This window comes from Chamaea fasciata, unplaced genomic scaffold (genome assembly GCF_029207755.1).
Source record: "Chamaea fasciata isolate MVZ Bird 193981 ecotype frontalis unplaced genomic scaffold, bChaFas1.0.hap1 SCAF_11, whole genome shotgun sequence".
Taxonomy (NCBI): Eukaryota; Metazoa; Chordata; class Aves; order Passeriformes; family Sylviidae; genus Chamaea; species Chamaea fasciata.
The window spans coordinates 19,977,303-20,005,080 of record NW_027094096.1 but is presented as its reverse complement, the minus strand read 5'-3'; the positions used below and the strand labels follow the sequence as shown (position 1 = coordinate 20,005,080).

Sequence of the window (27,778 nt, the reverse complement as noted above, 5' to 3'; positions counted from 1 at the left end):
AATAACACTGAAAATTGCTCTTCTGCCTTTGTGGATGTTGAACAACCAGTTCCACTTACCAGTCTATCAAGGCAGTCTCCACTGGTGGGAGGGAAGTGATAAATATATTGTGTTTTATCTTCTTGCAGTTTGATGCTGACACCTCTGAAATCTTCAATTTTAAGGTATTAAGTACTGTGAAAGAGCACTTGTCCCCAGAAAACCTCTGGTGTTTCAGAGCTATTTTTAAAGACATCTGGAATAGTCTTGATTGTGGTGTAAAATGGAGGATATATGCCTGTGAGTTCCACTGCCAGTCCAGCAGGTTTTTTACAAAGGCTGATTTGTGATAAATTGCATTTGTATTTTAGTGTAAAATGGTAATGTATGAAATTGTAATGCTGTAATTGGAAAGGGCTTAAATTGATTTTAACATTTTATTTGAGAAGGTAGGGATTAACTCTTTTGCTTGTGCTCAACCAAGGTTGAACATCTGAAATTCTAATAACTTGCCTTCCTCTTCAAGTAGCTCTGAAATGGAGGATAAAGTACTGATGTTGTTATCACTGCTCAACAGCACTGCCTTGATCTCAGATAGCTCCAGCTTGGAATGTTTTTTCTGTTCGGAAGCGATGGCAAAAACTACCACCAAGAGATAAAGATGAAAACAGAAGCCAACGGGCAATAAAACGGCAGAGTTTATACATGAAGAGAAGGATAGCAAAACCTATTCCTGACTCTGGAAACTCTTCTTAAATATGTTGTCAAAGTGCTTTGTAATCCAGCTCTTCAAGTCTTCTTTCATCACCTCTTTTCCAAGCTTTTCATGGTACATCAGCAGATAGTGCAATATCACAAACAGCTTCAGGGTGATGTGAGAAGTGTAACCATGATTATAGATTCCACTCTCTCGTGTTCCTGGTATGTGAGCAGGTTATTTATTTAAACAACAAAAAAGATGCTTTGCAAGATAGATACGCTTCCCTAATTGGTGTTTTTTAGTGGATGGAAATTAAATCCGAAACACTTGAGCTTCTGTGGTCTTCTCTTCTAATCCATGGTTAAACTTCACCAGGCTGAGAACTGATTTCAATCTTTTTGAATATACACACCTACAAAAACATTAATGAAATGTTTCCAAAGAACCATCCATGTGTTTAAAAAATACTTCCTTGTTCGTGCAAATGTGTAAAATCCTCTCAACAGTGGTGACTGATTACTACCAGTATCTTTTTTAAAATAAAAGCCTTTCAATTTAATATATCCTTCTTACAGAGGTCTGACTGTAGTAGTGGGCTGCATGTGCCTTAGTCTCAAACCATTTAATCTGGATATGAAAGTGAAAAACTGGGAAGCTGGGAAATCCTTAAATTACTGCAGAGATGTGACTGATAGTCACTGCTTAAATACTTATGAGTTAATGTCACTTCTGTGGAAGTTCATGTTCACTATAAACAGTATCTATTTAGACTAACACTCTCCATTTCTTTCTGATGCATCAACCACAAATTGCTGATACACTGACCTTGTTAGGGAAACAGTTTGGGTTGCAGCTTGTAGTAGAGAAAAGGGATGCACAGCACACAGCTTCCTGTCTCAGTAGCCCCTGCTTGCCATGCTGGTGTTGCACAACATGGTTTGCAAAGCAGATGCTGTAAGGAAAGGGACAATAACATTTGCAGCATCTGCCTTAAACACTTGCTCGGTGATGAAACTTGTTGCGGAAACACCAGAGCTGCCTCTGCGTGAGCGACAAAAATGGGGAGTTTCATTTCTGACCAAAGGCAGTGCTTTTCACGGCAATGCTCCACTGTGGTGTGTAGCTGCACAAGCCAAGGAGTGGGGTCGCAAGGAAGACACTTGGTTTTGGGGGACGTGTGCCTTGTATGACCCGCAGAGCAGGCCCTTAACGACCACCAAAATAAGACCTGACCATGTGAAGTGGTGAGACCACACCCACTCTCACCTCTCATGCTAATGAAGAACCAAAAACCACACCCACTCTCACCTCTCATGCTAATGAAAAACCAAAAACCACTCAAGTTTCTCATGCTAGTGAGATGGTTTAAAACTGACTGGGAGTGAAGCAGGTGGGATCCTACCACCACTGCAAAGAAGCCCAGGGCACTGGAGGACCAATAGGACACCACAGGATCCATGATGGTGATTCTCTCCTGCTTCCATCTCTCTCTCTCTCATCTTTCCCTTATAAACTTAATGTGGCAGAATAATGTTGAAATTGTTGAACAGGCATTTGGTCTCCTTTGCAGCCTAATTTGTGCAGGGAACTTTAACATCAAATCATAACAGATGCTTCTAACAGTCATGTACAGGAATGATAAACTTTTGATTAAGGACACTGAAGAACCATGTCCCAATTTACCAGAGCTGGTTTTGTGCTTCAGTCTGGAGCATGCAGCTCCACATGCAGCTTGTGTACTGACACACACAGTCACAGTAAAAAATGTTTGTTTGCACTTGAACACAAATGCAAATGTATTGATGTCTTGAGCATCAGGATTGTGATGTCCAACCTGTAAATCAGGGAGAAGTGCTGTTCAACCAGGGTCAACAGCTGCAAGAAGAATAAACACTCCTTGAAGTTTCAGAGAAACTTTGGGGTTTTTTTAACTTTCATGAAGCAGTCAGGTAAGTTTACAAAATGGGAATTTAGTCTTGCAGCGTTGTTTCACACAGAAGGCCCCGTTTTCCTGTGTGCTTAGGTGCAATACACCAATGTGATCTGTGACCTTTAGGGAGATGAAGCCTGATGGGAGCTATTAGTGGTGCCAAATTCTTTGCAGATGAATATTATCTCCACTTGGTGTGGGGGGTAGGCAGGACAGTCTTGGTCTGTTGAAAATATTTTATGGAAAACTGTTGCTGTTTACCTCTCAGCGAGGTTATCATCTACTGCTAAATAAATATTTAGTTAATCACCATTGACTGTGTCAGAAACAAGTGATAGGGAGTAGGACTTCATTTCTGACTGACCCTTGAAAAGCTGTGGTATTTTCCTGTCGTTATTGCAGCTTGTGTGGAAGTAGACAACAGCTTCCACAGGACAGGGTTCGCACGGAGCTGGATTTGATTGCTGCTGTTTTATTCCATGTGTCTTTGTATAGGATAACTTGCTAAGAACTGTGTGAGTTTCAGCTCTTTATAGGACGAGTGCATTTAGCTGCAGGATTGAGTATTTTCATTACAGTGGCTGATCCTTTGTGTTAACTCTGCTACCAACTTCCTTTGCTCAACAAATGGTTTTGAAAAGGGAGCTAAGGAGTAGCTCAGTGGAGAAAGCATTGTTTTCGTTTTTCAGTTGGGGAGTTTAAACAAAGAGAAAAATAAAACGACCTACTTCCATGGCTTTTGCTGAGACATGTGGTTCCTTACAAATCCTCTAACAAAAAATGAAGTTGCATGCTATCCTCTGTTTGGCAGTAAATAAAAGATAATGATTTCTGCTAACTGAATTTAGTAAGTCCATGCAGACTAAACCCATGCTCCTGTTAAGTACTATTTGGCTACAGAAGTCTGTAAAGATAGCATAAATGGAAAGCTAATTTATATTTGGATTAGAGAACTGAAACTCCTGTTTCCAGCTCACTGTTCTAGGCTTACTATTAAAAATCTGTGAAGATGCAAGAATGATGCTATCCACTGCCACTCCAAAAGCTTTTTCTGGTTTTACACATTGGTTACTTTCAGGGTCTGGAGTAACTTAGTACAGCAGAAAGACTTTATCTCAGTTTAAAGTTGCTGCCGGACTGCATCCTAAGAAATGTTACACGGGAAGTAAACAAGATACTGTAAGTCAGTCTGAGCCTGATGTCTTTTTCAGCTGCTTCTTAGTAAAGGAAGGGCACACAGGGTGACTGTTCTGTGTAAAGATGAATGTAAATTAATAATTGAACCCTCTTGACACGGGTGCTTGTGCTAGAGAGGCAAGTGTGTAGCCGTGTGAGGTGTGCAGTACCTCTGGAGTTTTATTACAGTTCTTTCCCTGTCTTTCTGGGTAGGGACAGTTGGGAGAGGAAATCTTTCCTCTTCCTTAATGCAGCTGGAGGTTCGTCGTGCTGCAGCAGTTACTTCGAAAAGCCAAGGTGACAAATCCGGGGAGATCAGCACTGGGAAAGGTCCTGGATCTGAGTTACAGATCAGCTACACAGCTGCTCGTGTTGGGTGGGGATTCAGACTAGACCGGAGCGCAGAACACCTGGATTAGCTCTGCTCTGGTTCCTTGTCTATGTGCCAGCACTTCCTGTTTTTAAAGATCCTGTTTACTGTCTGCATTCCAAATACCCCAGGAAGGTGGGAGGATGGGAAGAAACATGGAAAGAAAAGTAAACAGCACTATTTAAGGTGGAAATTTTATATCTATATATAGATAGATAGATAGATATATTTAGTTACGTAACTAGCATTTGTTACTTTTCAAACCTGGTTTCATTAGTTACGTTCTAGAGCAAACTTTTGTTTACATCATCTGGCACTAATTTCTAAAAGCAGAACTGCATGTGAAAGCTGACACTGAAACCATTAATATTTGCAGCAAGCAGCAGAGTAAGGTTTTGTGGTGTGCTTTGGCTTCGTGTTCTCCTTGATGTTCACATAAAACAATGTTTGTCAGCCATGTGAGGGGGAGTATTAAACAAAAATAGGTAATCAGAGGAAAACCTCATTTCTATGGGTACAAAATGGCATGTTGCTCTGATTTTGTTGCCAAACTTTAAAGTTTTTGATTTAAACAGCTTGAAAGAATTTGGCTGCTGCTCACTGACCTTCAGAGCTCACAGTCTACTGTGGAGGAATAGCGCAGAGCCAAGTGGAAAGGTAATTCTCATCCTGCTACACAGCAAGCCAAGCTAATGGTTGAAATAGTGAGTAAGCAGATATGTGAAGTGTAAATAGATGAAATGTTGCTTTTCTAATTCTTTGTTGTGCTTTATGACTACTAGTCCTCTATAAGTAACAAAATCCTGTCCTTTGAGGTGAAGCTAGAGATGGAATTACTGAATGATTTTGCACTAAAAAGGAGAATTTAATTCCATACTTTCCTTTGTCTAACTAGGAGAAAAAGTTCTGCCTTTAGCTGGAAGAAAATGTTCTAGGACAGATATTCTGCCTTTGGTATGTCATGGGATCCCTAGGGAGAAGGCACAGTTGTAGTGGGAGCTCTGGAGGTCACCAACAACTTGAAAATGCTTCTTTCTCGTGATCCTGTTTTCATGGCTCCCAGACAGTGAGGGAAGCTATAAACATTATGCCTGCATGGATGGGGGAGGGCGAGCAAGGGGATTTCAGAATAAGAATTCACAAAGGTCTTTTGGTTCACTTGGAGAGGAAAAAATATTCCAGCAATAGTAAATCTTTTTAAACTGATCATCTTGGATTTGTTTCAGCTGTTTGATCCTGCAGCAACATAACACACATAGTTCCTCCTGGGAAATACTTTGTCATGAGTTCTTCTTTTTTCAGGATGACCTCACCATAAATTTTATTCATAGAGTCTGAAAGTCAGTAGGAGAATATTGTATTCTGAAAAAATAAATCTGGATGTAAGATAACTTTAAAGAGAACAATTCTGAAACATAGCCACCCCATAGTCTCATATCTAACTAAAGTGAAACTGCTTTTCACTAATTTCTAGTGAGGTTTTGCATTCACAGGAAAGAACAATCATGTATTTCAGCAGTACAACTATTCTACAGATGTTGCCAGTAATTTTAAAGGGCTTTAGCTCTGTCTAGAATAAGGCAAATGTACTCAGCACTGTTTTTTGAAGGGTGGAAGAAATGGGTAACTACAAATAAAATTGGTAGTGTTTGGAAATATTTGCCTGTTCCTGAAGGAAACTAAATGTGAAAATGTTTTTGACAGTGTTAAATCCTCCTGTTTGCCTCCCTTGGGGCTACTGTTTGTGATCAGATAAGGAGTTCCGGGTATCTGCTGGTTTTCTGGGAAATAAGGACGAAAGCAATACGTATGAAATCAGACACGCCTGCAATGCAACAGTCTGCTGTTTTCTATTCTGAGCAAAGCAATATTTTTTCCCAGTTAAATCTGTGTGTGACAGTGTTTTCATGGAAGACAGTTTCAGACATCTTTGTTCTAGATTTCCTGGGTTCTGGAAGAGTGCCAACTTGGCAAACAGGAAGAACAAAAGGACAGTACTGAAAATACCTAGTCTGGGGCAGTCTTACTGTCACCACACAGCAGGTTTGGACAGCAGCAAAATTAGACACACAACTCCGCCCAGTTCTTTTCATGTTTTAGAGTGTCTGGTCTGTCTGATGGTGAGAATAAAACATTTTGGCATTTAGAAAGGTTGAAATGTCCCTTGCATTCTGAAAAGTGTTTTTCTTGTTCCAATAACTCTTTTATTTGCGCAAACTCACAGCTTCTGTTTTGGGGATTCCACAGTACTTTATCAAAGCTTATTTGGGGGTCGTACCTGTAATTGATACTTCTGTCAGTGTGCTAGAGAATCAGGAAAATCATTTAACCTACACATGAGTGCACAGTAAATCAGGATCATAAATTGTTGGATTGTTGAATGAATAGATGGCAATGCTAGGAGTCTAAAGGAAACTTCTACCTGGAAAAGAAATCAAATCCAGACAGAAATCCTAATGGGCAGCTCTCTGATACCAAAGATGCCACAAAATGTTATAAAACATTGCTACATCCTGTCTGTAGAAACAGTGTAATGGGATTTGTCTTGTGACTGGAAAAACTAATGGACTTCAATTAAATTGTAGCAGTTTGCTGAATGACTCATTCAATTTCAAACGTGGGCTGATAAAATTGTATCGAGTGTTTAGTCTGTCCTTTGAATGGGTTTTGAAACACTGGCTGATGTATACAGCAGTGCAGATTATTCAGTGCTCAGGCACTGGGATGTGTGTACCTTTTTGCATAAGCATCCCATACTCTGTACTTCAATACAATATTACAGCACAGTGCACTTCTTGCTTCCTTGTATGCTCACTACATCTCTTGCTACTTGGTACTTTAGAGAGGGAAGAACTTGCAGAGCCTCAAGGGTAACTGTAGGTACTTGGACTGATGACGGGCAGGCTAAACTGTGTCTGCTAAAGTGAACAATAATATTTTTTCCCCTAGATTGCCCCTCCTGACCTGCAGAGTGTCTTCATCTGTGGAGTGATAAAACTGTCATAGTTTACTGAAACCAAATTTTCTAAACTTGGAATGTCATATTCTTAATAAGGAGCTATTCCATCTATATCAGATGATAGCTGATTTCTATCCTGTAAGAAAAGAAGTTGTATAAATTAGCATTCATATGCTAATGTATCTGGAAGCATAGTAGGAGTCTGTATTATGGAGGATATGTTTATCTTCCTGCTGTCTTCCCTCATGTGTGTTTATCCTTTTCGAATGGAATCTCAAAACTAGAGATTGTTTTGCACTAGTCCAGATGTCCCAAAGCTTTTGGCAGGGGGAAGAATGTTTAAGGTGCTTTAGGAAGGTCAGGGGTTGCAGGTGTGATGAAGTGTTCATTTGAAGTGTTTGCATGTCCCCTTAGTTTGATTTGAATAACATCTCGCTAGAATTCCCTTAAAATTACAGTCCTTTTACTGTCGAAGAACATAATTGATTCTATTTATTCCAGGCAGCCTTCCAGATTTGAAAGTGTACACAGAAACACAAGCTGCCAGCTATACTTCAAAACTGTTTCTGTTTACATTCTTGCTTTCCAAATCCAAACCCTGGAGGCGTGCTTACATGTGCAAGTGAAATGAATGTGCCCGCAGAGTCACTGCATGCACCACTCCAGCACACGCCTGTATCCCAGCTTGAAACAAAAGCTGCTGTCTTGGTACAGATGCTCCAAAAATTGTACATTTGGGGATGTCACATTTGGACCGTTTGCAAGTTTTTAAAGAAAAGGTATTGAGTTGTCATTTAAGCTTTGACTTCTTTAAGGAAGCCAAGGCTGATGTTTATTTTGAAGAGCTGCTTGGCTAAAAGGATTTACATTTTTGATGTATGTGTGTCCCCCACTCCTGCCTCTGTTTCTTTGTTGCTGGTTAGTAGGGAGGAAGACTTGCAGTGGAAGGAGGCACCCTCCTTGCAGCTGCTCTTGCCCAGCAGTGCTGCAGTCAGGCAGTCCCAGTGCAGACCTGCATTAGGCTGACTCCATGGGGGTCTCCGGAAGGAGCTACAGCAACAGAAGGCAGCACAAGGAGGGGAAAGTGAGTTGTTCTCTGCCTGTTCTATCCAGTTGGCTCAGGGAGCCCCAGTGCCAGCAGGGTAAGGAGTGAGAACACACACCTTGGGCCGGGTGAAAATGCGCCCTCAAGGTTCAGAAGAGCCTCAGCAGGACGGTGGAACTGAAATTAAAAGGCTGCTGGTATAAACTCAGTCTGTGTTGTGAATATTTAGTTTGGTTGCCATCCATCTGTATTATCATTGTGTGTGTGGACAGGAGAGCTCATATGACTGCATATCCTTGTTTGTTTGGGGGCTTTGTGCTAGTTTGTGCCATAACAGTGATGTGCTTCTGCCTGTGTTTGCAGTTAAGAAATGTAAATAGGCATGTGATTCAGTGATATGGAGAGGGAACCCCGTTCATGCATTGCCTGATCAAAAAGATGGCATTTAACTTGAGTATTTCATTTTATCTGTGAGCTGAGGATAGTTATCAGTGGTTTGGAACCCTCCAAGTTACTCTGAATGGTGTTATTTGGGTTCACTGGTAATGTTTTGTAATTGGTAAGCTTCCCAAGTTGGTCTCTGTAAATACACTATGTGTGCTGAGAGCTTTCCATTTCAGCATCCGCTCACTGAGGCTATTACAATGATGAGGGAAATAAAACAGCTTCTTTAAGCTCTTTCTTGAAAAGAAGTCAGTTGCAAAGCGTTTCTAAATATGCATGAGATGGTAGTGGAAAAGCATTTTTCTAAATCTGCAGTGGCACTTCAATACTTTCATGGATATTTTTAAAAGCCTAAACTACAACTACAAAGGAGGGATTAAAAAAGACGACCCTATTGCTGCTCAGAGTTGCTTAGGAAGCAGTGGATCTGGGAAAACATAATTTTCATTCTAATGTTTCTTTGTAAGAACTGAAGTGTGGCAAGAGCAGGTACTGGATGTACTTGGAAGAAAACTTCTTAGAAAAGAAATGGTATTGCAGCAAGGAGGATCACTTTTTAAAATATATATATATAAAGTGTTACATATTATTTTTATATTATCATGATTTAATTAATATATTCAGAAATGTATTTTTATATAAATACATATTTTGAAAATTTGCTGAGCATTGCAACCGTTGCTCTTCCACAGTGAGGGCTTTCAGGAAGTTGATCCAGCAGAAGAGATGTGAAGCTGTTGGCTTGTGGGTTTCCCTTCCTTTCTGTTGTTAAGAAAACTGAGATACAGGGGCAGTCCTAAGAGTGTTTGTGACTGTAGCGATAGGACAAGGAGGAATGGGTACAAACTGAAAGAAGGTGAATTTAGGCTAGGTAGATGTTAGAAAGAAATTATTGACCCTGAAAGTGGTGAGGCCCTGGCATAGGTTGCCCAGAGAAGCTGTGGCTGCCCCGTCCCTGGAAGTGTCCAAGGCTGGGTTGGGTGGGGCTTGGAGCAACCTGGGATAATGGAAAATGTCCCTGCTCATGGCAGGGGAGTTGGGATGAGATGGTCTTTAGGGTTCCTTCCAACCCTTAACATTCTGTGATGGATCTCTCCAAAATTAAGGGTAATGATAGGCAACTTCGTTTCATTGCTGAAAAGCTCAGGATACTGTGTGAAAGTATCAGGATTCCAGTAAAGAAAACAAAATATTTTTGTACCATGAAGTGTTCTTCAGTCTTGTCACAGGAGGCCAACAGTTTATATGTGAAAACAGTCTGAACAAACTGGATTTCTTTTGCAAATACACAAATATTGCCTCTGGTTAAGGAAATTAAAAATAGGTAGGGATTAGGAGTGTTTATTGGTGGAGAATCACTGTGTGCCTGCTGGGTAGTTCTGCTCTCTTTTTGGGCTCTCCCCTCACCCACTGGGCTATAAAACATCTCTGCTCTGTCCAGATTCTGGTTTTCTCATACTCTGTCCCATTCTCATTTTCTCTCTTTTTCATGCTCATTTCCTCTGCTCTAAGATGGCCTGAGCAGCACAGCTAGAGAGTCACACGTGTTCCCCTCCTTTCCTCTGGCTTGGCAGGGACATTCATGCAGCTGCCAAAGGGAACTGGAGCAGGGCATTGGCTCTAAATTAAACAAGCCCAACTACAAAGTGTTAGTGGGGCTCAATTCTTCTGTCTCATTCATGGAAAAAAGGGTTTGTTGTTGGAGTAAGTAGCTTATACTGATCTGAAACGGCTATGGCCAAGTCTTGTGTGTACATGAATTCTTAAAATCAAGTTTAGAGCTTTTAGTAAATGTTTATAACGATTATGTAAGTGTTGTTTGAATACTTTAGAGGTTTGAGATGAGAAAAAAAAAACAACTTAAATGTGGAAGCATTGGTTTAGCTAAACTTAAAAGACCTGATGGTTTGTATCCTCCTAATTATAATAAATGCTTCACTTTCCGAATTAAAACTCTGGAGAACTTGGCTTGAGTTTTGGTTAAAAATTTCTATAATAGTTTGAGTATTAGGTATTTTCATCCCCCTGCTATTTAAGTTCTATTAATGAATTAAAAGTTCAGATAAAAAAATATCCTCTATTCTTAAGACTATATGTATATTGGCTTTTTTCCCAAGCTAGTGTGTTCTATTAACTGTTTTGTTTGGGTAGATATTTAGATTCAAATACAAGTTCTTAGGCTTATTTTTATCAAGTCCTTTTTATGAATGTAAAATACAGCCCTGAATATTCGTCTGCAATTACAAGCAGCGTTTGAACCATTTTATCTGAAATCCTTGACGGTGTTTGTATTTTAAATTTTTGACATTTAACTTTCTGATCTTCACTCAGGTTTACACGTACGAATCACTGCTTGAAAAGCTTGAAGTACAAAGTCACCGCAAGAGTTCAAAATGCCTCCGCGGCCGTCGTCTGGTGAATTATGGGGCATCCACTTGATGCCCCCCAGGATCCTGGTGGAGTGTCTCCTCCCAAATGGAATGATAGTGACTCTAGAATGCCTCCGTGAGGCCACCTTACTGACTATTAAACATGAACTCTTTAAAGAAGCAAGGAAGTACCCTCTCTATCAGCTCCTTCAGGATGAATCTTCTTACATTTTTGTAAGTGTTACACAGGAAGCAGAGAGAGAAGAGTTTTTCGATGAAACACGGAGACTTTGTGACCTGCGACTGTTTCAGCCCTTCCTAAAAGTTATTGAACCAGTAGGTAACAGAGAAGAAAAGATTCTTAATAGAGAAATAGGTGAGATGATCTTTTTTTAAAAAACATAATCTGTTTAACTGATTATCCTCTTCAAAATACAAAGAATTGAAATGGGTCGTGTTTGTCACCTGTATCCGTCATGTTTCATAACTGCCAGTTGTTCCATCAAATGTCCAAAGATGCTGATCATAGTAAAGCCATTATTTATAGTCAGTGAGTTAAACTTCTTTTTTCTGATCTGTTTCGTTCACCTTGGCTTTGTAAAATGTATTTTTAATTTCCTGTGGGTTAGAGGGTATCTTTGCTCATCTTTTATTAGCGTGATTTCATATTATTGCAGAGCAACACCTGTCATATTGTTTGGGAATTTATTTTGAAGTTTACAGAATTGTAAATTCTGGACTTAACTACAAATCTTAAACCACATTTGTGGACACAGATTTTAATACTGCTCTAGCTTGCTTAGAAAGTCAGATTTCAGAAATTAGATTTTTTTTCACCTTTCCTCTTCCCCCTTCTGACAAAAGAGCATAGGGAGAGGAGGGAAAAAATACCTGAGGTTGGAGATGCAAAGGTGAGATGAACTGTGCTGTTTTGAATCATCTCTGGAGTAGTTTATGATTTCCATGATCCATTGAGAAAGCACAGGGAATCTGGCATTTGTTCCAACATCTTGGTTAAGTATTAAATTGAGGCAGTACAAACATACCCAACTCCTGCTTCATTGCTAACAAATGTGTACTGCAGTGGCAGAGACTTGTCAACTGGAAATACTTGTTCTGAGGTACTACTAATTGTTAAATGATTTAATTGTGACGAATGCATAATAAGTAAATTACTTCTGTTTTGTAAAGCTCAACATGTTCAGGACTTGGGGAGAGCAGTGGTTAGGTAACCGTGCAACACAACAATTGAAAGTTTCCATTTGAACACTCTCATGCATAAATGATGATTTATCAAAGTAATCTCATTAAAGTAAATGGAATTGCATCTGAGATTGAGCACCTGAAAGAAATGCACTGTTACTATATGAGTATGTGTCAAATAGCTTAAATTCAGTGTCTCTTGGAGTGCTCATTGCAGTTCTTGAATAATGTAGGTCATTAAAAAAAATTAATAGCTGTCATTCAGTTGAAAGCAAAGTTTATTATGGTCCTAATAGCTACCAATAATCCTGCCAGGGTTTGAGAAAAAATCAGATTTCACAGCTCCTCTGGTCCCCTTAGGAAACTCTGTGCTGACTTCAAAGGAAGTTGAGTCCTGGTCCTTTTCCTCCAGGATGAATGTTGGCTGTGAGAGCAGTGATTTAAGGCTTCCACGATCTTCAGGGAATGTACACCTGTTTTCTAACCTTTTCTGTGTCTGCTGAGTGCAATTTAGAACTATGTAGTTCTTGAAGATATAAAACAATTATGTATGCATGTAGAAACTGGCACATGTTTTAGGCTGTGTTTTGCCTTTTTTTTTTGTGACCGATTGAAGAAATTTTGAGCTCTACTTGTCAGTTACAATTATATCCTCATGCTGCTCCAATGCTGTAGGTTTTGCTATTGGCATGCCTGTCTGTGAGTTTGATATGGTCAAGGATCCAGAAGTCCAGGACTTCAGAAGAAACATTCTCAATGTCTGTAAAGAAGCCGTGGATCTGCGAGATGCCAATGCCCCGCACAGCAGAGCACTGTATGTCTACCCTCCAAATGTAGAGTCCTCAGCTGAACTCCCCAAACACATCTACAACAAACTAGACAAAGGTAAGGGCAATGTTTACGGCAGAAGCAGAATGTGTTTTCTGTGTTGACTTAGATCACTGTTTTATGTGCTGTGTTTAGTACACTCCAGCAATATCTTACACCTTAAGTTATTCAGAGTAATTTCTTGGTGGACTCTGCCTTCAAAAGGATATTCAAAATTGTGCTATTCTAACTGAATCTTGAAATAGAACTCAGTAAATAGAGGTGAATTTTTTGGTGGGTGGGAGCAGCTTGTTGGCTTTGCAGTTTTCTGTGGCATTCAGATATCTGGGATTAAATGATGTTGATTCACTGAGTTACCTTACAGTCCTCAAATATGAAAGAGTTACTGCTGTTTTCTTGAAGGCCAAATACTAGTATTCAGTTAATAAAAATATTATTAACCTCAGGGCTAAAAGTTTGAATTTCCACTGGAGTCAAAAATAACCTTAATACATTTAGTTCCTTGCAGAAATTATAAACTCTCTCAGTTTGGGCAATGAATCTTGTTTACATCTTCTTTGAATACTAAAAGCAAATCTCTGTGTTGGGGAGGCATGGGAGTTGTTTGGTTTGGGGGTTATTTTGGGTTTCTGCTTTTTGTTTGGAAACTGCATTGAAAATGATAGGCCTGACATTATTTTGCATTTATTCCAGGGCAAATTATAGTGGTGATTTGGGTAATAGTCTCGCCAAACAATGATAAGCAGAAATACACCCTAAAAATCAATCATGACTGTGTGCCTGAGCAAGTTATTGCTGAAGCAATTAGAAAGAAAACTCGAAGTATGTTGCTGTCATCTGAACAACTGAAGCTTTGTGTCTTGGAGTACCAGGGCAAATATATTTTAAAAGTCTGTGGCTGTGATGAATACTTGCTGGAAAAATGTCCACTGAGCCAGTATAAGGTGAGTAACATAAAGGATTTCTTTTGAACTACACCAAAATAATCCAAATTTGTGGGGAGGAAAATGATTAGTATTAGGTCTGGCTTTTTCATTAACTTAATCCAAAACCTGGGAAGCGACAGTGTGTGCACAAATTGGCTAATCCATATGCTTCAGAAGGGAGAGGGGGGAGAAAATGTGGTTTGAACTAGAATTTATATTACTCATGTAATTTTTCTTTGAAAGTTTCCCTCTAATGTTAGTGCTAAATCAAAGGTAAGTACTTTCAGAAATATCCTAGATCTTTAATGGCAAGAGATGAGCCATATTTGAATGGTGCTGATGTAATAGAACAGGAAATTTGATCAGATTATAAATTAACAACCATTGCTACTGTAAATCCTGTCCTGAAGGGGTGGTAAAAGAGAAAACTGTTTTCCTGTTACAGCTTTATCGTTACTTTAATAAGATTAAAAACGTAGACTTCCAGCACTGCAGAAATCATTGCTGAGCCTTCCTTGTGTCTGTCTGTCCTTCACTGCCTGGGTTTTTTAGTGCTGAGAGTGTGAGACACAACATGGGACAGAAGAGCATCTGAGCAGCCCTCTCTGGAGCAGACAACAACATTACCCTGTAGACTTCCTGACAGGCTGCTGCTGCTTCCTCTTGGAGGAATGTATTGTTGTAATAAACTGCTCCCATTCCTTTGGCTAAAATGGTTGACAATCTGATCTTCAGAGCAGTGGAGGAGAGAAGGAGGGGTGGGGGATCCTGAATAATGGGAAAAGTGTCTCTGTACTCTGGGAGCTGGGGAACAAGTGCAGGCATACATGAATAATTTTGCAGAGTCATCTGAAGATCAAACAGCAGACCTATTTGATCTAGCGTGGTTTCTTCAGACGCATCTGGCCTTCCTTTGCTGTGCCCCAGCAGAACGTGCTCATTAACTCCGGGCTGGACCTGTCCTAACACACTGTGTTTTGTGGTAGTGTTGCCAGACTAAATGCTCCCAGCACTCAGACCTGAATGGACAGGTGCAGTGTGTCAGGATCAGTGCTGAGCGTGGGGTAATGAGCACAACTGAGCCAAAGATGAGCGTGTCTGCTGCTTGCCTTCTGCTTTCTGCCTGGGACTGGCAGTATCAGTCACCTCTGCTACACTGCAGGCTGGTACAGCCCTTGCTGTTCCAAAACAGCTCAATTGCATCCAGGAAAAATCCACCTGCTCTGTGCTGTGCCGTGCTGGGGCTAAGGAGCTCTACAAGAAACCCAGCTGGTGTTTTTTTCAGCTCCCATCTTTCTCTCCAGTTCAACCTTCCATTGTTGATGTTCACACCTCAAAACCATGAAGTGTGGCTGTGTGACCCTACCCAACAACGTGTTCAGACTGCTGGGTGCTGGACCTGCCGTCACTGTACAGGGTGTGCATGCAGGACAGGATAAGCTCTTTCACTTTTCCATCTTCCCAAGTATCTTTAGGTGTCCATTACCAAGAGTGTAGGCTCTGAAAAGACAGAACATTTTAGTGTCGCAATAGGACACGAAATAAAGATGCTCAACTCCAGTCAGAAGGCAGTAGAAAAATCAGAAGGCTTTATTTACAATTCATTCAGCCCTTTTATAACATGCTGTGCTAAGAAGACACGTTATTGGCCCATAGGACTGACACCTCTCCCATTGGCTAAGTAACAAAATTAGCAAACAACACCAGTTGTTATAGGAAAGGAATATTGTTTACACAAGGTTGTTTTGGGAAAAAGAAAATGGTTGAGAAGTTTCTCTTGGGAAGAGCTAGCAATTTTCAGGCTCAGAAAATACGGGGTCCACATTTTGGTTGTTTCTTTGCAGTACATAAGGAGCTGTATCATGCTTGGCCGCATGCCCAACCTGATGCTGATGGCCAAGGAGAGCCTGTACACACAGCTGCCCCTGGACACCTTCACCATGCCCTCCTACTCCAGGCGCATCTCCACTGCCACGCCCTACATGAACGGGGAGGCCACCACCAAATCCCTCTGGACCATAAACAGTGCTCTCAGAATAAGGATCCTCTGTGCAACCTATGTGAATGTGAACATCAGGGACATAGACAAGGTATGGCATCACATGTGGCTTCTCAGCAGCTCGTGGTTTCCCTCCTGAGTGTTTTGTTTTGACATTGGAAAAGAACTGTTATTTAACACGTTAGAAAACAGTACCACTCTTACTTACATTGGAGTATTTAATTCGTTTGTATTCACCCATGTTTTAGCATCTGGAAACTTTTCTATACTGCTTTAAAAGTGTGAGTTGTGGTAGTTAGCTAAATATTCTGCCTGGTAGGAGCAGGACTCAGTTTGATTAACAGCTTCAGCAGAGTATGCAATGGATAGAAAAAGAAATGTTGTTATCAGTCTTCTAAGTAATTGTGTTTAAGAAATATTACAGTAACTGAGAGCGCTTTTGATGAGGGGATGCTATCTTTGTTTATGAAAACAAAGGTGTGGTGGTGGGGAGCAAAAGGCAGGTGTAGGGTTCAATTCCATTGAAGACATCTACAACCCTGGCTCTCTTTCCTTGGAATTCCTTTCACAATTCCTTGGCACAGAAAGAATTGAGAATAAATTCCAGAGGTGTTTTTTTAGTGTTCATTTCAAGTTTGTTACTGTATTTTATGGGAACTAGTTTTGCAATTGATGAGGAGAAAGACCAAAACACTTTCTCTAGAAGGACATGCTTGTAAACTGTGCTTCACACCCAACAGAGCTTGAATCAATTTGAGGAGTGGTGGGGCTGTTTGGTTTTCAGTTTTGGTTTTGTTTCTCACTTGCTGAAAATGAAAGGATTATGTGTTGTAATCATGGTATGCGTTGACTGCAATGAAAAAATTTGTTTATAGTAACATTTCAAAGACTAATACGGATGTTTTTTTCAGATCTATGTTAGGACAGGTATCTACCATGGAGGGGAACCTTTGTGTGACAATGTGAATACTCAGAGGGTACCTTGTTCTAATCCCAGGTAAGATGAATACCTGTGTGACTGCAAAGAACCTGACTTTCAGGGCATCATAAATGATAGCACTGAAGGAGTAAAGGCTCAGCTTAGCCATTACTCAGGTAGAGCTCCTTGCCTGAAATCCTTTACCTTAAGTTTTCCAAAAATATATTACATAACCCTATATATAAAAATAGCACAAATTTAATTCAAACATAAGCATTTTGTCTTGCACATAGTAGTATAGTATAGAATATATTTTCAGGATGTTTGACAAACCATCAATATTACCTGGAAAAGATTAATCACGTGAACTTACAAGTGCAAAACAAAGTTTTATATGAGCATACATAAACATTAGGGATAATCTTTTAGCTACCTGTTCTCATAACTTTGACAAATGAAGAGGTGTGAAATTTCAGCACGTGCTAAGATTAGATGTGTACAGAAGTAATTCTTTTGCTTGCATTTTCTGACTTTGTGTCTTAAATAATAATTTTTAAAACTCTTACTTTTATCTGTACATTTTCTATGAATATGATTAGGTTTTATAATTAAAGGACTAATAATATACATAGCTGGTGAAAAATAGGCTCTCTTCCTGAGTTGCCCCGAATACTGCTGTACTTGAGCTGATAGTTTAAACTATTTTAGAGAGAAAATCTTGGAAAGGTGGTGAAGGTTATGCCTTGAAATCATGGATATGGTCACACAGATCTGTATTATATGAAATGAACACATAAGAAAAGTGAATTAAAGTTTATCTGCCCATTTCTTTATTCTTTGAGAAGGGCTTTCACAGCTATTTCTTTGTAAAATTGCTTTCAGTAGCTACAGATACATTGAAAAATTAATGCTGTCCTTGGAAGCTGCCGTCTCTTTCAACTGAGAAAATTCTGTATGACAATCTGCTTAGGGGAAGAAACTGGATCAGAAGTTCCTCTTCAAAAGCACAGCTCTACCAACTGAGAGCTAAATTCTGCTTAGAGAAGTTCATGAAAACAAAATCAAACTATTCCTGTAGAACCAATCTGTGCTATTATAACTACAGTAAATAGAAAAATATTTGACTTAGGAATATTGCTTTGGATTTCTACATTCTATTCCCATCTTGCAGACATCTTTTTATGTTCCGACAGTTCAAGTTTAGTTTGGTTTTGAAAGCTCTTTTTTCCAGTTGCCTTTTTCCCCTGAAGGGAAAACGGTTTCACAAGCTAAACCTTACATCAGTGTAGCATATATGCAAATCCATTATCTTTAGGTTGCAGGAATTGAACTTAACATAGCTTTTTAAACAGTGTTGGGGTTAAAATGCTACTGGGGAAGTTTCCATTCCCAAAAACAGTGAATGTGGTCAAATGCTTGAATAGGGACCCTTTTTCAGTAAGGAAGTGTGCTCTGTATGCAAATACAGTTTAGGAATATAACAGATGCCTTTTGGTTGAGTGAATGATGTCTCCTTTAACCTGATCTAAATTCTGCCTTTTGGATCTTGCAGATGGAATGAATGGCTGTTGTATGACATGTACATTCCTGATCTCCCACGGGCTGCTCGCCTCTGCCTCTCCATCTGCTCTGTCAAAGGCCGGAAGGGTGCTAAGGAGGTAAAATACCTCAGGGATTTATTGCACTTGTGAGCCAAAGCTACTTAAATCAAGTTTGGGAAGATATTTGGTAAATGCTGTCCTGGCAATGAGTCTCAGTGCAATGTTTGATTTGAATCTGATTAAAATAGGGGTGTTTCTTTTCTTGGGGGATTTTTTTGTGTTGGGAAATTAAACAACACAGAAAAAAGCTTGTCAGTTCAGCACTGTAAATCATGCCTGTGCTCACTGCCAGACACAAAGACCACTGTTAGTGTTTTGAGGTAGAGGTGCTTTTAAAATTAATTTTCAAAACCCATGTTACTAACCTATTTATTTTTAAAGGACATTTAATTTTAAAGTACTAGTTGTACCTTTAGAGTTGAATTTTCAAGTAAAGAAATTTTGTATTCCTTTAGCATTTAATGCAAGACCTCAAATAGTAATTTTTAAGAATCTACATGCAACATTTAATTTTTAGGCAGCAGCATCCTTACACTGTGAGTTTGAGTGTGTGTCAAAGTTAATATATAGGGTGTTTGTCTATGAGCAGGTCTGTGAACCTTACAGAATGATTTGGGTTAGAAGGGATCCTTAAATACCATCCAGTTCCACCCCCCTCCCACTAGCCCAGGTTGTTCCAAGCCCCATCCAACTTGGCCTTGAATACTTACAGGAACGGGGCAGCCTGTGCCAGTGTCTGACTACCCTTATCATAAAAAACCGTATTTCTTTTGTCCAATCTAAAAATATTAGCCTCAAGTTTAAAAATGCTGCCCCTTCTTCTGTCACTACAGTACTCGGTAAAAAATCTCTTTGTCAGAAAAACCTTCTCTATCATCCTGACTTATTCTGGTGTGAGGAAGATATGTGCATGTGTTTAGAATTCTTTTAGTATCATTTTGTTAAAGGACTGTCATGACAGCCATTCATAGAAAAACATGGTACACCTTCCACAACTTGCTTTCTGCTAATCTGGGAATGTAACAACTTGATCTGGGTTGAAAATGTTGTTTCTCCTGACTCGCTCTGCAGTAATCCATAGATGACACCGAAAAAATGATATTTTAATCTCTTTAAGGAGCACTGTCCATTGGCTTGGGGAAATATAAACATGTTCGATTACACAGACACTCTGGTATCTGGGAAAATGGCTTTGAATCTTTGGGCAGTACCTCATGGGCTGGAGGATTTGTTGAATCCTATTGGTGTTACTGGATCAAATCCAAATAAGGTATTTGCATGCCAGCTTCCCCCTTAAGAGTACATTTTCAAAATATGCTGTGTTCCGGTTGCTATCGTTCAGCAGCAAAAGTAACTTTAATTCCCTTGGCCTAGGAAACTCCATGCTTGGAGCTGGAATTTGATTGGTTTAGCAACCCTGTAAAGTTTCCAGATATGACAGTGATTGAAGAACATGCAAACTGGACAATTTCACGGGAACTGGGATTCAACTACAGCTACGCAGGGCAGGTAAGGCAAACTCCCCCTCCAGGATTAGCCGTTCAAATATTAAACTATCATTTACTACTTTATTTTACTCAGTGTGTCAGTGACAAAACTTCTTTTTTTACATCCTCATTTACTGTAAAATCAAGAAATCAAATTTTTGTTGTGCGTTTGGTAAAATGGGCAATATATTATCCTTTCTTATATGACCAGTGAAGTGACCTAATGCTTCACTGACCAACCAAAACACTCCAAAAAGAAACTGTTTTGCTGTGTTTTTGACATTTTTGTATCACTAATTCAGGTGTTAAGCTGCTTAGTTTAACTTTTCCAAAGTTGCAATTCTCCTCAATGATACTGTTTTTCTTTGTTGCAGTTTTGTGTCTCTAGTTAGGCTTTCCTGAGTAACCCAAAGGTGCTTAGAACTCTTTCCTGTCCGTTTTATGGTCTGGTTATGGCCACAAGCACAGGGAATTTTAAGGGAATTGATGGACATACACATGGGTGTAGTCCTTTATCTCACTTTTTCCACAAACAGAACTTGTGCATTACAATTGGCTTTTTGGTGAGGTTTGGAGCTTTCTTCAAAGCACTTTTTTTGGATGATGAAAGGAAGTAAAAACAGAAAAGCAGTAAAGCTAAAAATGCTCTTTATTTAAAGCCATGGCTGTGGAATTGGTTGGTGTGTTTTACATTTTCTGCTGGAGGCTGGTTCAAAGCCTTGGGTTTGCCCAAGAGATCTCCATGGTCTGTGTGAAGAGGAGCTCTGTGATGGGAGTTGGGCTGTGCCAGAGAGCACAGAGGGGGCAGGAGCTTCCAGATTGGAACTTCTGGGGGTATTTGTAGCAGTCCTGTGCCAGTGTATCCTGAGCAACAGGTTGTGGGCATTCCATTTCTCTTGATACTCAGCAGGATGTCCATCACAGAGTAGCATTTCTGCTGTTTATGCTGACTGAGCAGGGCTCTTAAAAAATGATTAAGGACAGTTGTCTTCTTGGTAAATAGCATTCCCCAGCCTCTTACCTGGGTTTCTGTCCTCTCATCTCATTGTTTTGTTCCATTTGGCACAAAGGAAAAATGGTTAGGAGGATAAACTCACTTCACTGACAACGTAGGTAATTTCTGTTTGTAGCAGTTCTCTTTACTGTGCTCTGTGGGGAATGTCTTACACTAATTGTGATTTAGTATTTTCCATCTTCCTGTTAGTTGGGCTTTCCTACAGCATTCTACCCCTTATTTACCTGTTTTCATTCCCCATGTTCTGCTTTTGAATCCTTTTCACTCCTTTCAGCAGCCTTCAGCAATCTCAAGGTGGGGTCAGAAATGACCAGCCTCACTTTGTGCTGCATTGTGTCTTTTATCAGATGTCAACTGCTGCTATTTCTCCACACAGCTGATTTAGTTGAAACGTACCTCTTCTTGTGCCAGCAGTGACTAAAAGCAGTTGTAGACACCAAAGGCGTAGTCTTTCATCTTCTTTCTAAATTTTAATCTCTCAGTTATAACAAGGGGATACAACAAGGCAGTATTGCATAGGCTGTAGTGGTTGCTGTGCTGTTAAAATACTGCATTTCATGTGTGTGGTTTGGCAATAGAAGGAGTTGCGTGGAGGGCTAATGTGCCACTGTCTCTGCAGAGTAACAGAATAGCTCGGGATAGTGAATTAACAGAGAGTGACAAGGAGCAACTGCGAGCCATTTGTACCCGAGACCCCTTGTCTGAAATCACTGAGCAAGAGAAGGACTTCCTCTGGAGACACAGGTACTGCAAATCGAAAACCAAACCAAAGGAAAAGCCTTCTTGGCATAATCAAATTTCAGCCCATTCATTTGAAATTTGTCATGGGTTTTGCTCCCCTTTCTTCCATGCTGAGGAGTTGGTGTTTTAGACAAGGCTTGTAAAGCATTCTGCATCATGTGGTTTGGTTATAGTCCTGTGGAGAAAAGTAAGTTGTTGAATGAGTTCCCATTTTCCTTATTACTGTGGTTTTTATCTGCATGGATGGATCCTGACAGCACTTTGGTGACAAAGGAAGGAAAAGGTGCAAGGCTGTGGGGGCATAGTTGATGGTTATCAAAGCGAAAGTGTTGTTTTGTACATGAAACTTTTTCCTCTTTTGCAGACACTATTGTGTGAATACTCCAGAAATTCTGCCCAAATTACTTTTGTCTGTCAAGTGGAATTCTAGAGATGAAGTAGCTCAGGTAACATAAAGCACTGAAGAAGTGTTAGGTTTTAACGAACCTTTAAAATATGCTATTTTAGAGAAAACTTCTGGAATATGAAGACATATTATGTGTGCATGATACATTGAAGGAGTAGTTGGACTTGCCACTATGATTGACAGGCGTCTCTGGTCCATAGTTCTTGTTCTTTAGCTCAGTCTGGTCTTAAGATTTCCTCTTGCTGGCATTACTTGAATACCTCTTACTTTGCCAACTTGTCAATTACAGTTAAATGTCAATTACAGTTAAATGTGAGGTTTTGTTTTCATTCTTTTTAGAGTGGATAAAACAACAAAGTCAACTGTCAACTAATGCCAGATTGTTGATTGAGAGGACCAGCAAGCAAACAGCTTCTCCTCAGATGTAGTTTTGCTTGACACTGCCTTCTCTAATGGCTGTGTGTTACAGCTTCTTCCCAACCAGTGCAAAGGTTTAATGTGCTTGTCCTTGTTGCCCACAGATGTACTGTTTGGTGAAGGATTGGCCCTCAATCAAACCAGAGCAAGCCATGGAGCTCCTGGACTGCAATTACCCAGACCCAATGGTGCGAGCTTTTGCAGTTCGGTGTCTGGAGAAGTCCCTGACAGATGACAAATTGTCTCAGTACCTAATCCAGCTGGTACAGGTACTGAACATATGTTGGCATGTTTGTTGTCTTGTGTATATTCAATAATCACAGAGGCTTAAAAGTTTAGTTGCTGTGAAAAAGTGGTCATCAAAAGTGCATTTGCTTTGTGGATTATTTAGGAGGAGATGACATGTTAGTTTTTCTGGAGTGCTGTGGTTTTGCTTGTTGGTACTAAATGTCAGAATTCTGCAGAGATGCAAAACTGTTTCACCAACTGGAACAGGCAGCTATTTCAGCTGTCCTAACATATGGGAAAGGATGAGCAGAAGCATCTTCTCAAAATTTTGAGCAAATTAAGGCTAAAATATTTGGTAACAGTAAAGCAAGCATCAGATGGTAAATTCCTGAAATAGAGGCAGCCAGTGCACAGTTGGCATTTATTGTTCAGAGCCTAACACATGCAAATATTAATACCAAGATCAGTTATTCCAGAAAAAATAATTCAAAACATACATGGCTTTTTGTTTAACTGCCTTTAGTCTGTATATTGTTCATAGAAATAATAACTGCATCTGATTTTTTAACATCTTCTCTTTATCCTTAACTAGGTTCTGAAATATGAGCAGTATTTAGATAATCAGCTTGTGAGATTTTTACTCAAGAAGGCACTGACCAATCAAAGGATAGGACACTTCTTCTTTTGGCATTTAAAGTAAGCTTATTGTCATGTCAAGGGGTGGTGGGCTTCCTGTTAACTGTAAACAATTAGTTGTTCTAAAGGTTCGACATACTAAATGTCCTTTCTTAGAAAAGTATTACCACTTAAAATAAAGATTGGGTTATATTGGTTAAGAGTTTGAATACATAGTTTGGTGATAAAAATCATGCCTTGCAGTTTCAAAAGCTACTTAATAGTATTTAAATTTGCTCTTCTTTCTGTCTAATGATGATTATTCTAAATAATCAGACTGCTGAAAGCCTCCCATATTGTTAGCTGCCTGATGCCCTGTCAGTTTTTCCAGAAAAACTTTACAAATGTATGAGACCTAAAGAAAGCCACCCAATTCAACAAGGTAAAGCTTTGAAAAACACTATTAAAAAACTTTATTTTTACTTCCTTATTAAGAGCTTGATAGCTCATTCTGCGACATACTGGGTTGTAGCTAGAGGTCACCTAAAAATTCTGTTCTAAGCTGGTGTAATCAGACACGGAAATAGAAGCAAGGCATCTTTGTTGTGCTCTCAGTTTTCTACTTGCCTTGGTGTCATCAAGGATAAGGGAGAGGATTGTTTGAGGGGATGTATTTTAGGACTGTATGAAGATGTCACAAGTACAGCTTCATTTTTGGCACCTCTAAGTGGTCTTGTCTCTAAGCTGTAAGTGTTCTTCCTCCCTGTGTAGGTCTGAAATGCACAACAAAACTGTCAGTCAGAGGTTTGGGTTACTTCTGGAGTCCTACTGTCGAGCCTGTGGAATGTACCTGAAGCACCTGAGCAGGCAGGTGGAGGCCATGGAGAAGTTGATTAACCTCACAGATATTCTCAAGCAAGAAAAAAAGGATGAGACCCAGAAGGTATCAAAAGCTGTCCTTTCACTAAAACTGCTGCTGTTGAATCACAGGAATTACTTAGAACAGTTCTGTTTGATCATTGAGGGAAGCGTTAACGCTAATTTCAGTAGGTGGTATGTTTTCTGGGGAGCTGCAGTATTTTCTGTGCAATGCCATTGTCCAGCTCTCAAGGCAATAGGACTAAAGTTAAATGTCTCAATTTGTTAATATGTAGCTGAGCTGTACTCACATTAGACCTGTGCAAAACCATGCTTGAAAACCAAAGCTAAAATCTGATACCTTCATTTATGTATAAATACCCTTCTCAAGACCTGAATGTGTTTATTTATCAGGTACAGATGAAGTTTCTTGTTGAACAAATGAGACGGCCAGATTTCATGGATGCCTTGCAAGGTTTTATCTCTCCTCTTAATCCTGCACATCAACTGGGAAACCTTCGGTATTGTATCCAGTTTTGAAGTTTGTCTAGATACTTAGGCAAATGTTTAATAATGGTAACAATAACAGTGTTGAGGTTGACTTAGTAAATGTCAGTATCTTCAAAGTGCACTGAATAGAATTTGTAGCAGAGTAATCCATAAAGAGTAGAGTCATTTCAATCTAATGGTTTAACAGATCAGGGAACAACGTGACCTTTAGTTGTTCCTTTAAAGTGCCAGGAACTGCAGTCGTTTTTCCAGTTGTCAGGGGCTCATATTTCCAAAGGAATATTTACAATATTCCCTTAAAATACAACTCTTTTGTTGTCTTAGCAAATGGTTCACATAGCACTTACTAATTTAAGTTTGAGTCTGAAAGTGAAAATGGTGGATTGTCAGTTATCTTTGCATCTTGAATTTGGTGCTAGTTCAGAGTTTGACCAAAACTTAGGGAAAACTTAGCAGTATTAGAGAAACATGGTATATGAATCAAATCATGCCTATTTCATAGAAATCTTATCTCTTTTAGGCTTGAGGAGTGCAGGATAATGTCATCTGCAAAAAGGCCGCTGTGGTTGAACTGGGAAAACCCAGATATTATGTCTGAGTTGTTATTTCAGAACAATGAGATAATATTTAAAAATGGAGATGGTAAGAAGAAATAAGTGTAATTCAAAAGCTACATACCTGTTTATTTTCCTAACCTTTTATTTAATGTTTTATAAGCTTATAAATTACATAAATTAAAAAAAAAATCAGCTGAGCAAAGCTATTTTTTTTTCCAGAAAAATTAAGCATAGACAAATAAGTATTTCTCTCAGTCAAATACAAATTTTATATGTTCTGAAATGCTCAGTCTGTCAAGGTGGAACATGATACTATTTAATATTTGTTCTTTTTACTTGTGCATGTCTTCAAGATAAAAAAGATGTGTAATCTGTGATTCCATTGTCCTGGTTTTAGTGTATGTTTTTATAATCACCACCACAAGTTTATATTAATTTTTTACTATTTAAAACCTGCTTTTCTCTACTGAGGGAACAAAACCTGCACTAAACTATGCAAACCTCATTATCTTTAGATATATTTAGACATAGTTTTGGGGGGAAAGGAAAGTAAGACCTAACCAACGGTTCTGATGTTACAAAATCTGAAAATTGAATGTATTTGACTATTTCAGACCTGCGTCAGGACATGCTGACACTTCAGATAATTCGAATTATGGAAAACATCTGGCAAAATCAGGGTCTTGATCTTCGGTAAGCATTCGAGGTCATTCCCAAGTAATGCTGATCTTAATGGTTTTGGCATTGGTTTGTTCCCAGAGATTGCTTCTGTTTTCCCAAGAGTTATAAATGAAAAGCTATAAATAGCCATTTTTGTGCATGTTAGAACAACATTTAATTTTTTCAGTTAACTAAACCACTGATTTTATAAACATAAGATCATACTTGTAAAATACTTAATTCTCATTCAAGTGGGTCTGAGTGAGCTATGTACAAGGAAAGTGGCCATGCTGTGGCCAAGTGATTGTGTGTAGGTTTGGCTTTGAACGAGGTGCCAAACCCTCAGCTCTGCTGAGCAGTGACTCTTTGTAGTTGATATCTTCACTTCAGTCCACACAGTAGATATTGCCCAGTCTGTGTGAGCTTCTCCACCTCCAGACAGTCTGTGGGTGCAGCAGCTTCTGCAGGGCATTCAGGATAAATGTTCTGCTTCTGGAAAACTGATCCCAGACAGGTTGCACCTTCAAATTTGTGTTTGCTGTGCGGTACATTTTTGGGTGGGAACAAAGGAGCTGCCTGTGCACTGTCTAGAAACTCCCAGTTTTCATTTCCTTATCTAGACAAAAAGACCTGTTGGTCTGTGTTCTCTCTCATGGGTCACTGTAATGAGTGGCAGAACTAAGCCTTTGTCCAAGAATGGTTTGCAGAATGGTTACAGTTCCCCATGTCTTAAAGAGTAGCCAGGAATCTGCAAAAATACATCCTCTCCCACCTGTCGCCGCCATTCTCTATAAAGGAAGAAAAACCTTTGATGAACCTTTGTCTTTCAGGATGTTGCCTTATGGCTGTTTGTCCATTGGTGACTGTGTGGGACTCATTGAGGTCGTGAGGAGCTCTCACACCATCATGCAGATTCAGTGCAAAGGAGGTTTAAAAGGAGCACTGCAGTTCAACAGCCATACATTGCACCAGTGGCTCAAGGACAAGAACAAAGGAGACATGTGAGATTCCCTGTCACCTGTTTTTCTTGGCCATATGCTTCTTTCTGATGGAAACGTCAAGAGAGCTAAAGTTCATCAAGTGGGAGATTATGTCAATGATTATGTCCATCTGGTTTTGGTTTTGTTTTCTTTTTTACCTGTCCTTGTTTGCCTGGTAGCTCTTTTGCTAAAGAAAAATGTGCACTTCTGTGTTATTAGAATATCTGAGGAAAGTGTCTCCTTTTTTCTTGGAATAGGTATGATGCAGCTATTGACCTGTTTACACGTTCTTGTGCTGGCTACTGTGTTGCCACCTTTATCCTGGGCATTGGTGATCGCCACAACAGTAACATCATGGTCAAAGATGATGGACAAGTAAGAGATGTTTTTCTTAAATCATACCCTAAGGTCATCCTCACTTTGGTATGAGTTTGTTTTGGGGGAAAAAAAAATTCTATCAGAACTATAAGTAAATGATCAATTTTACTGTAACTTCATTTAAACAAGGAATTATTAATCTTAAAATACCTTTCTGTCTTTCCAAGCTGTTTCACATTGACTTTGGGCACTTCCTCGATCACAAGAAGAAAAAATTTGGTTACAAAAGAGAGCGTGTGCCATTTGTCTTAACACAAGACTTCTTAATAGTGATTAGTAAAGGAGCCCAAGAATGTACCAAAACGAGGGAGTTTGAAAGGTGAGCTTGCTTTGAAGCATTTAACCTCCACAGTGTTTTGTACCTAATATGTGCTTTACTACTGGTGACCTTTAATCATTAGACCTTTTAAGTGAACAGTAGTATTCCAATTGACTTGCAGTGGGTAGGTTCTAATTCTTCAGTTGTAGGCTAGCCATC

General features: G+C 39.5%; 1 protein-coding gene across 5 annotated transcripts in view; it reads left to right on the top strand.

Moving 5' to 3' along the window:
• The window catches only part of PIK3CA (phosphatidylinositol-4,5-bisphosphate 3-kinase catalytic subunit alpha), a 38,277-nt gene that overhangs the window by 5,643 nt on the left and 4,856 nt on the right, over nt 1-27,778 (top strand). The window contains exons 1-21 of one of the 5 annotated variants that reach the window (XM_066193575.1): nt 2,075-2,142; nt 4,731-4,812; nt 10,935-11,348; nt 12,851-13,060; nt 13,697-13,947; nt 15,774-16,019; nt 16,840-16,925; nt 18,400-18,505; nt 19,566-19,718; nt 19,823-19,957; nt 21,570-21,694; nt 22,056-22,137; nt 22,619-22,783; nt 23,335-23,438; nt 24,129-24,300; nt 24,630-24,736; nt 25,246-25,367; nt 25,897-25,975; nt 26,773-26,943; nt 27,180-27,297; nt 27,468-27,619. In XM_066193575.1, coding sequence (XP_066049672.1) covers nt 10,997-11,348; nt 12,851-13,060; nt 13,697-13,947; nt 15,774-16,019; nt 16,840-16,925; nt 18,400-18,505; nt 19,566-19,718; nt 19,823-19,957; nt 21,570-21,694; nt 22,056-22,137; nt 22,619-22,783; nt 23,335-23,438; nt 24,129-24,300; nt 24,630-24,736; nt 25,246-25,367; nt 25,897-25,975; nt 26,773-26,943; nt 27,180-27,297; nt 27,468-27,619 — 2,936 coding nt within the window. In that variant the 5' untranslated portion in view covers nt 2,075-2,142; nt 4,731-4,812; nt 10,935-10,996. Of the gene's footprint in view, nt 1-2,057; nt 2,143-4,305; nt 4,342-4,480; nt 4,543-4,730; nt 4,813-10,934; nt 11,349-12,850; nt 13,061-13,696; nt 13,948-15,773; nt 16,020-16,839; nt 16,926-18,399; nt 18,506-19,565; nt 19,719-19,822; nt 19,958-21,569; nt 21,695-22,055; nt 22,138-22,618; nt 22,784-23,334; nt 23,439-24,128; nt 24,301-24,629; nt 24,737-25,245; nt 25,368-25,896; nt 25,976-26,772; nt 26,944-27,179; nt 27,298-27,467; nt 27,620-27,778 lie in introns of those variants that run through there. The other 4 variants (XM_066193573.1, XM_066193574.1, XM_066193577.1 and 1 more) reach the window with 4 other exon arrangements.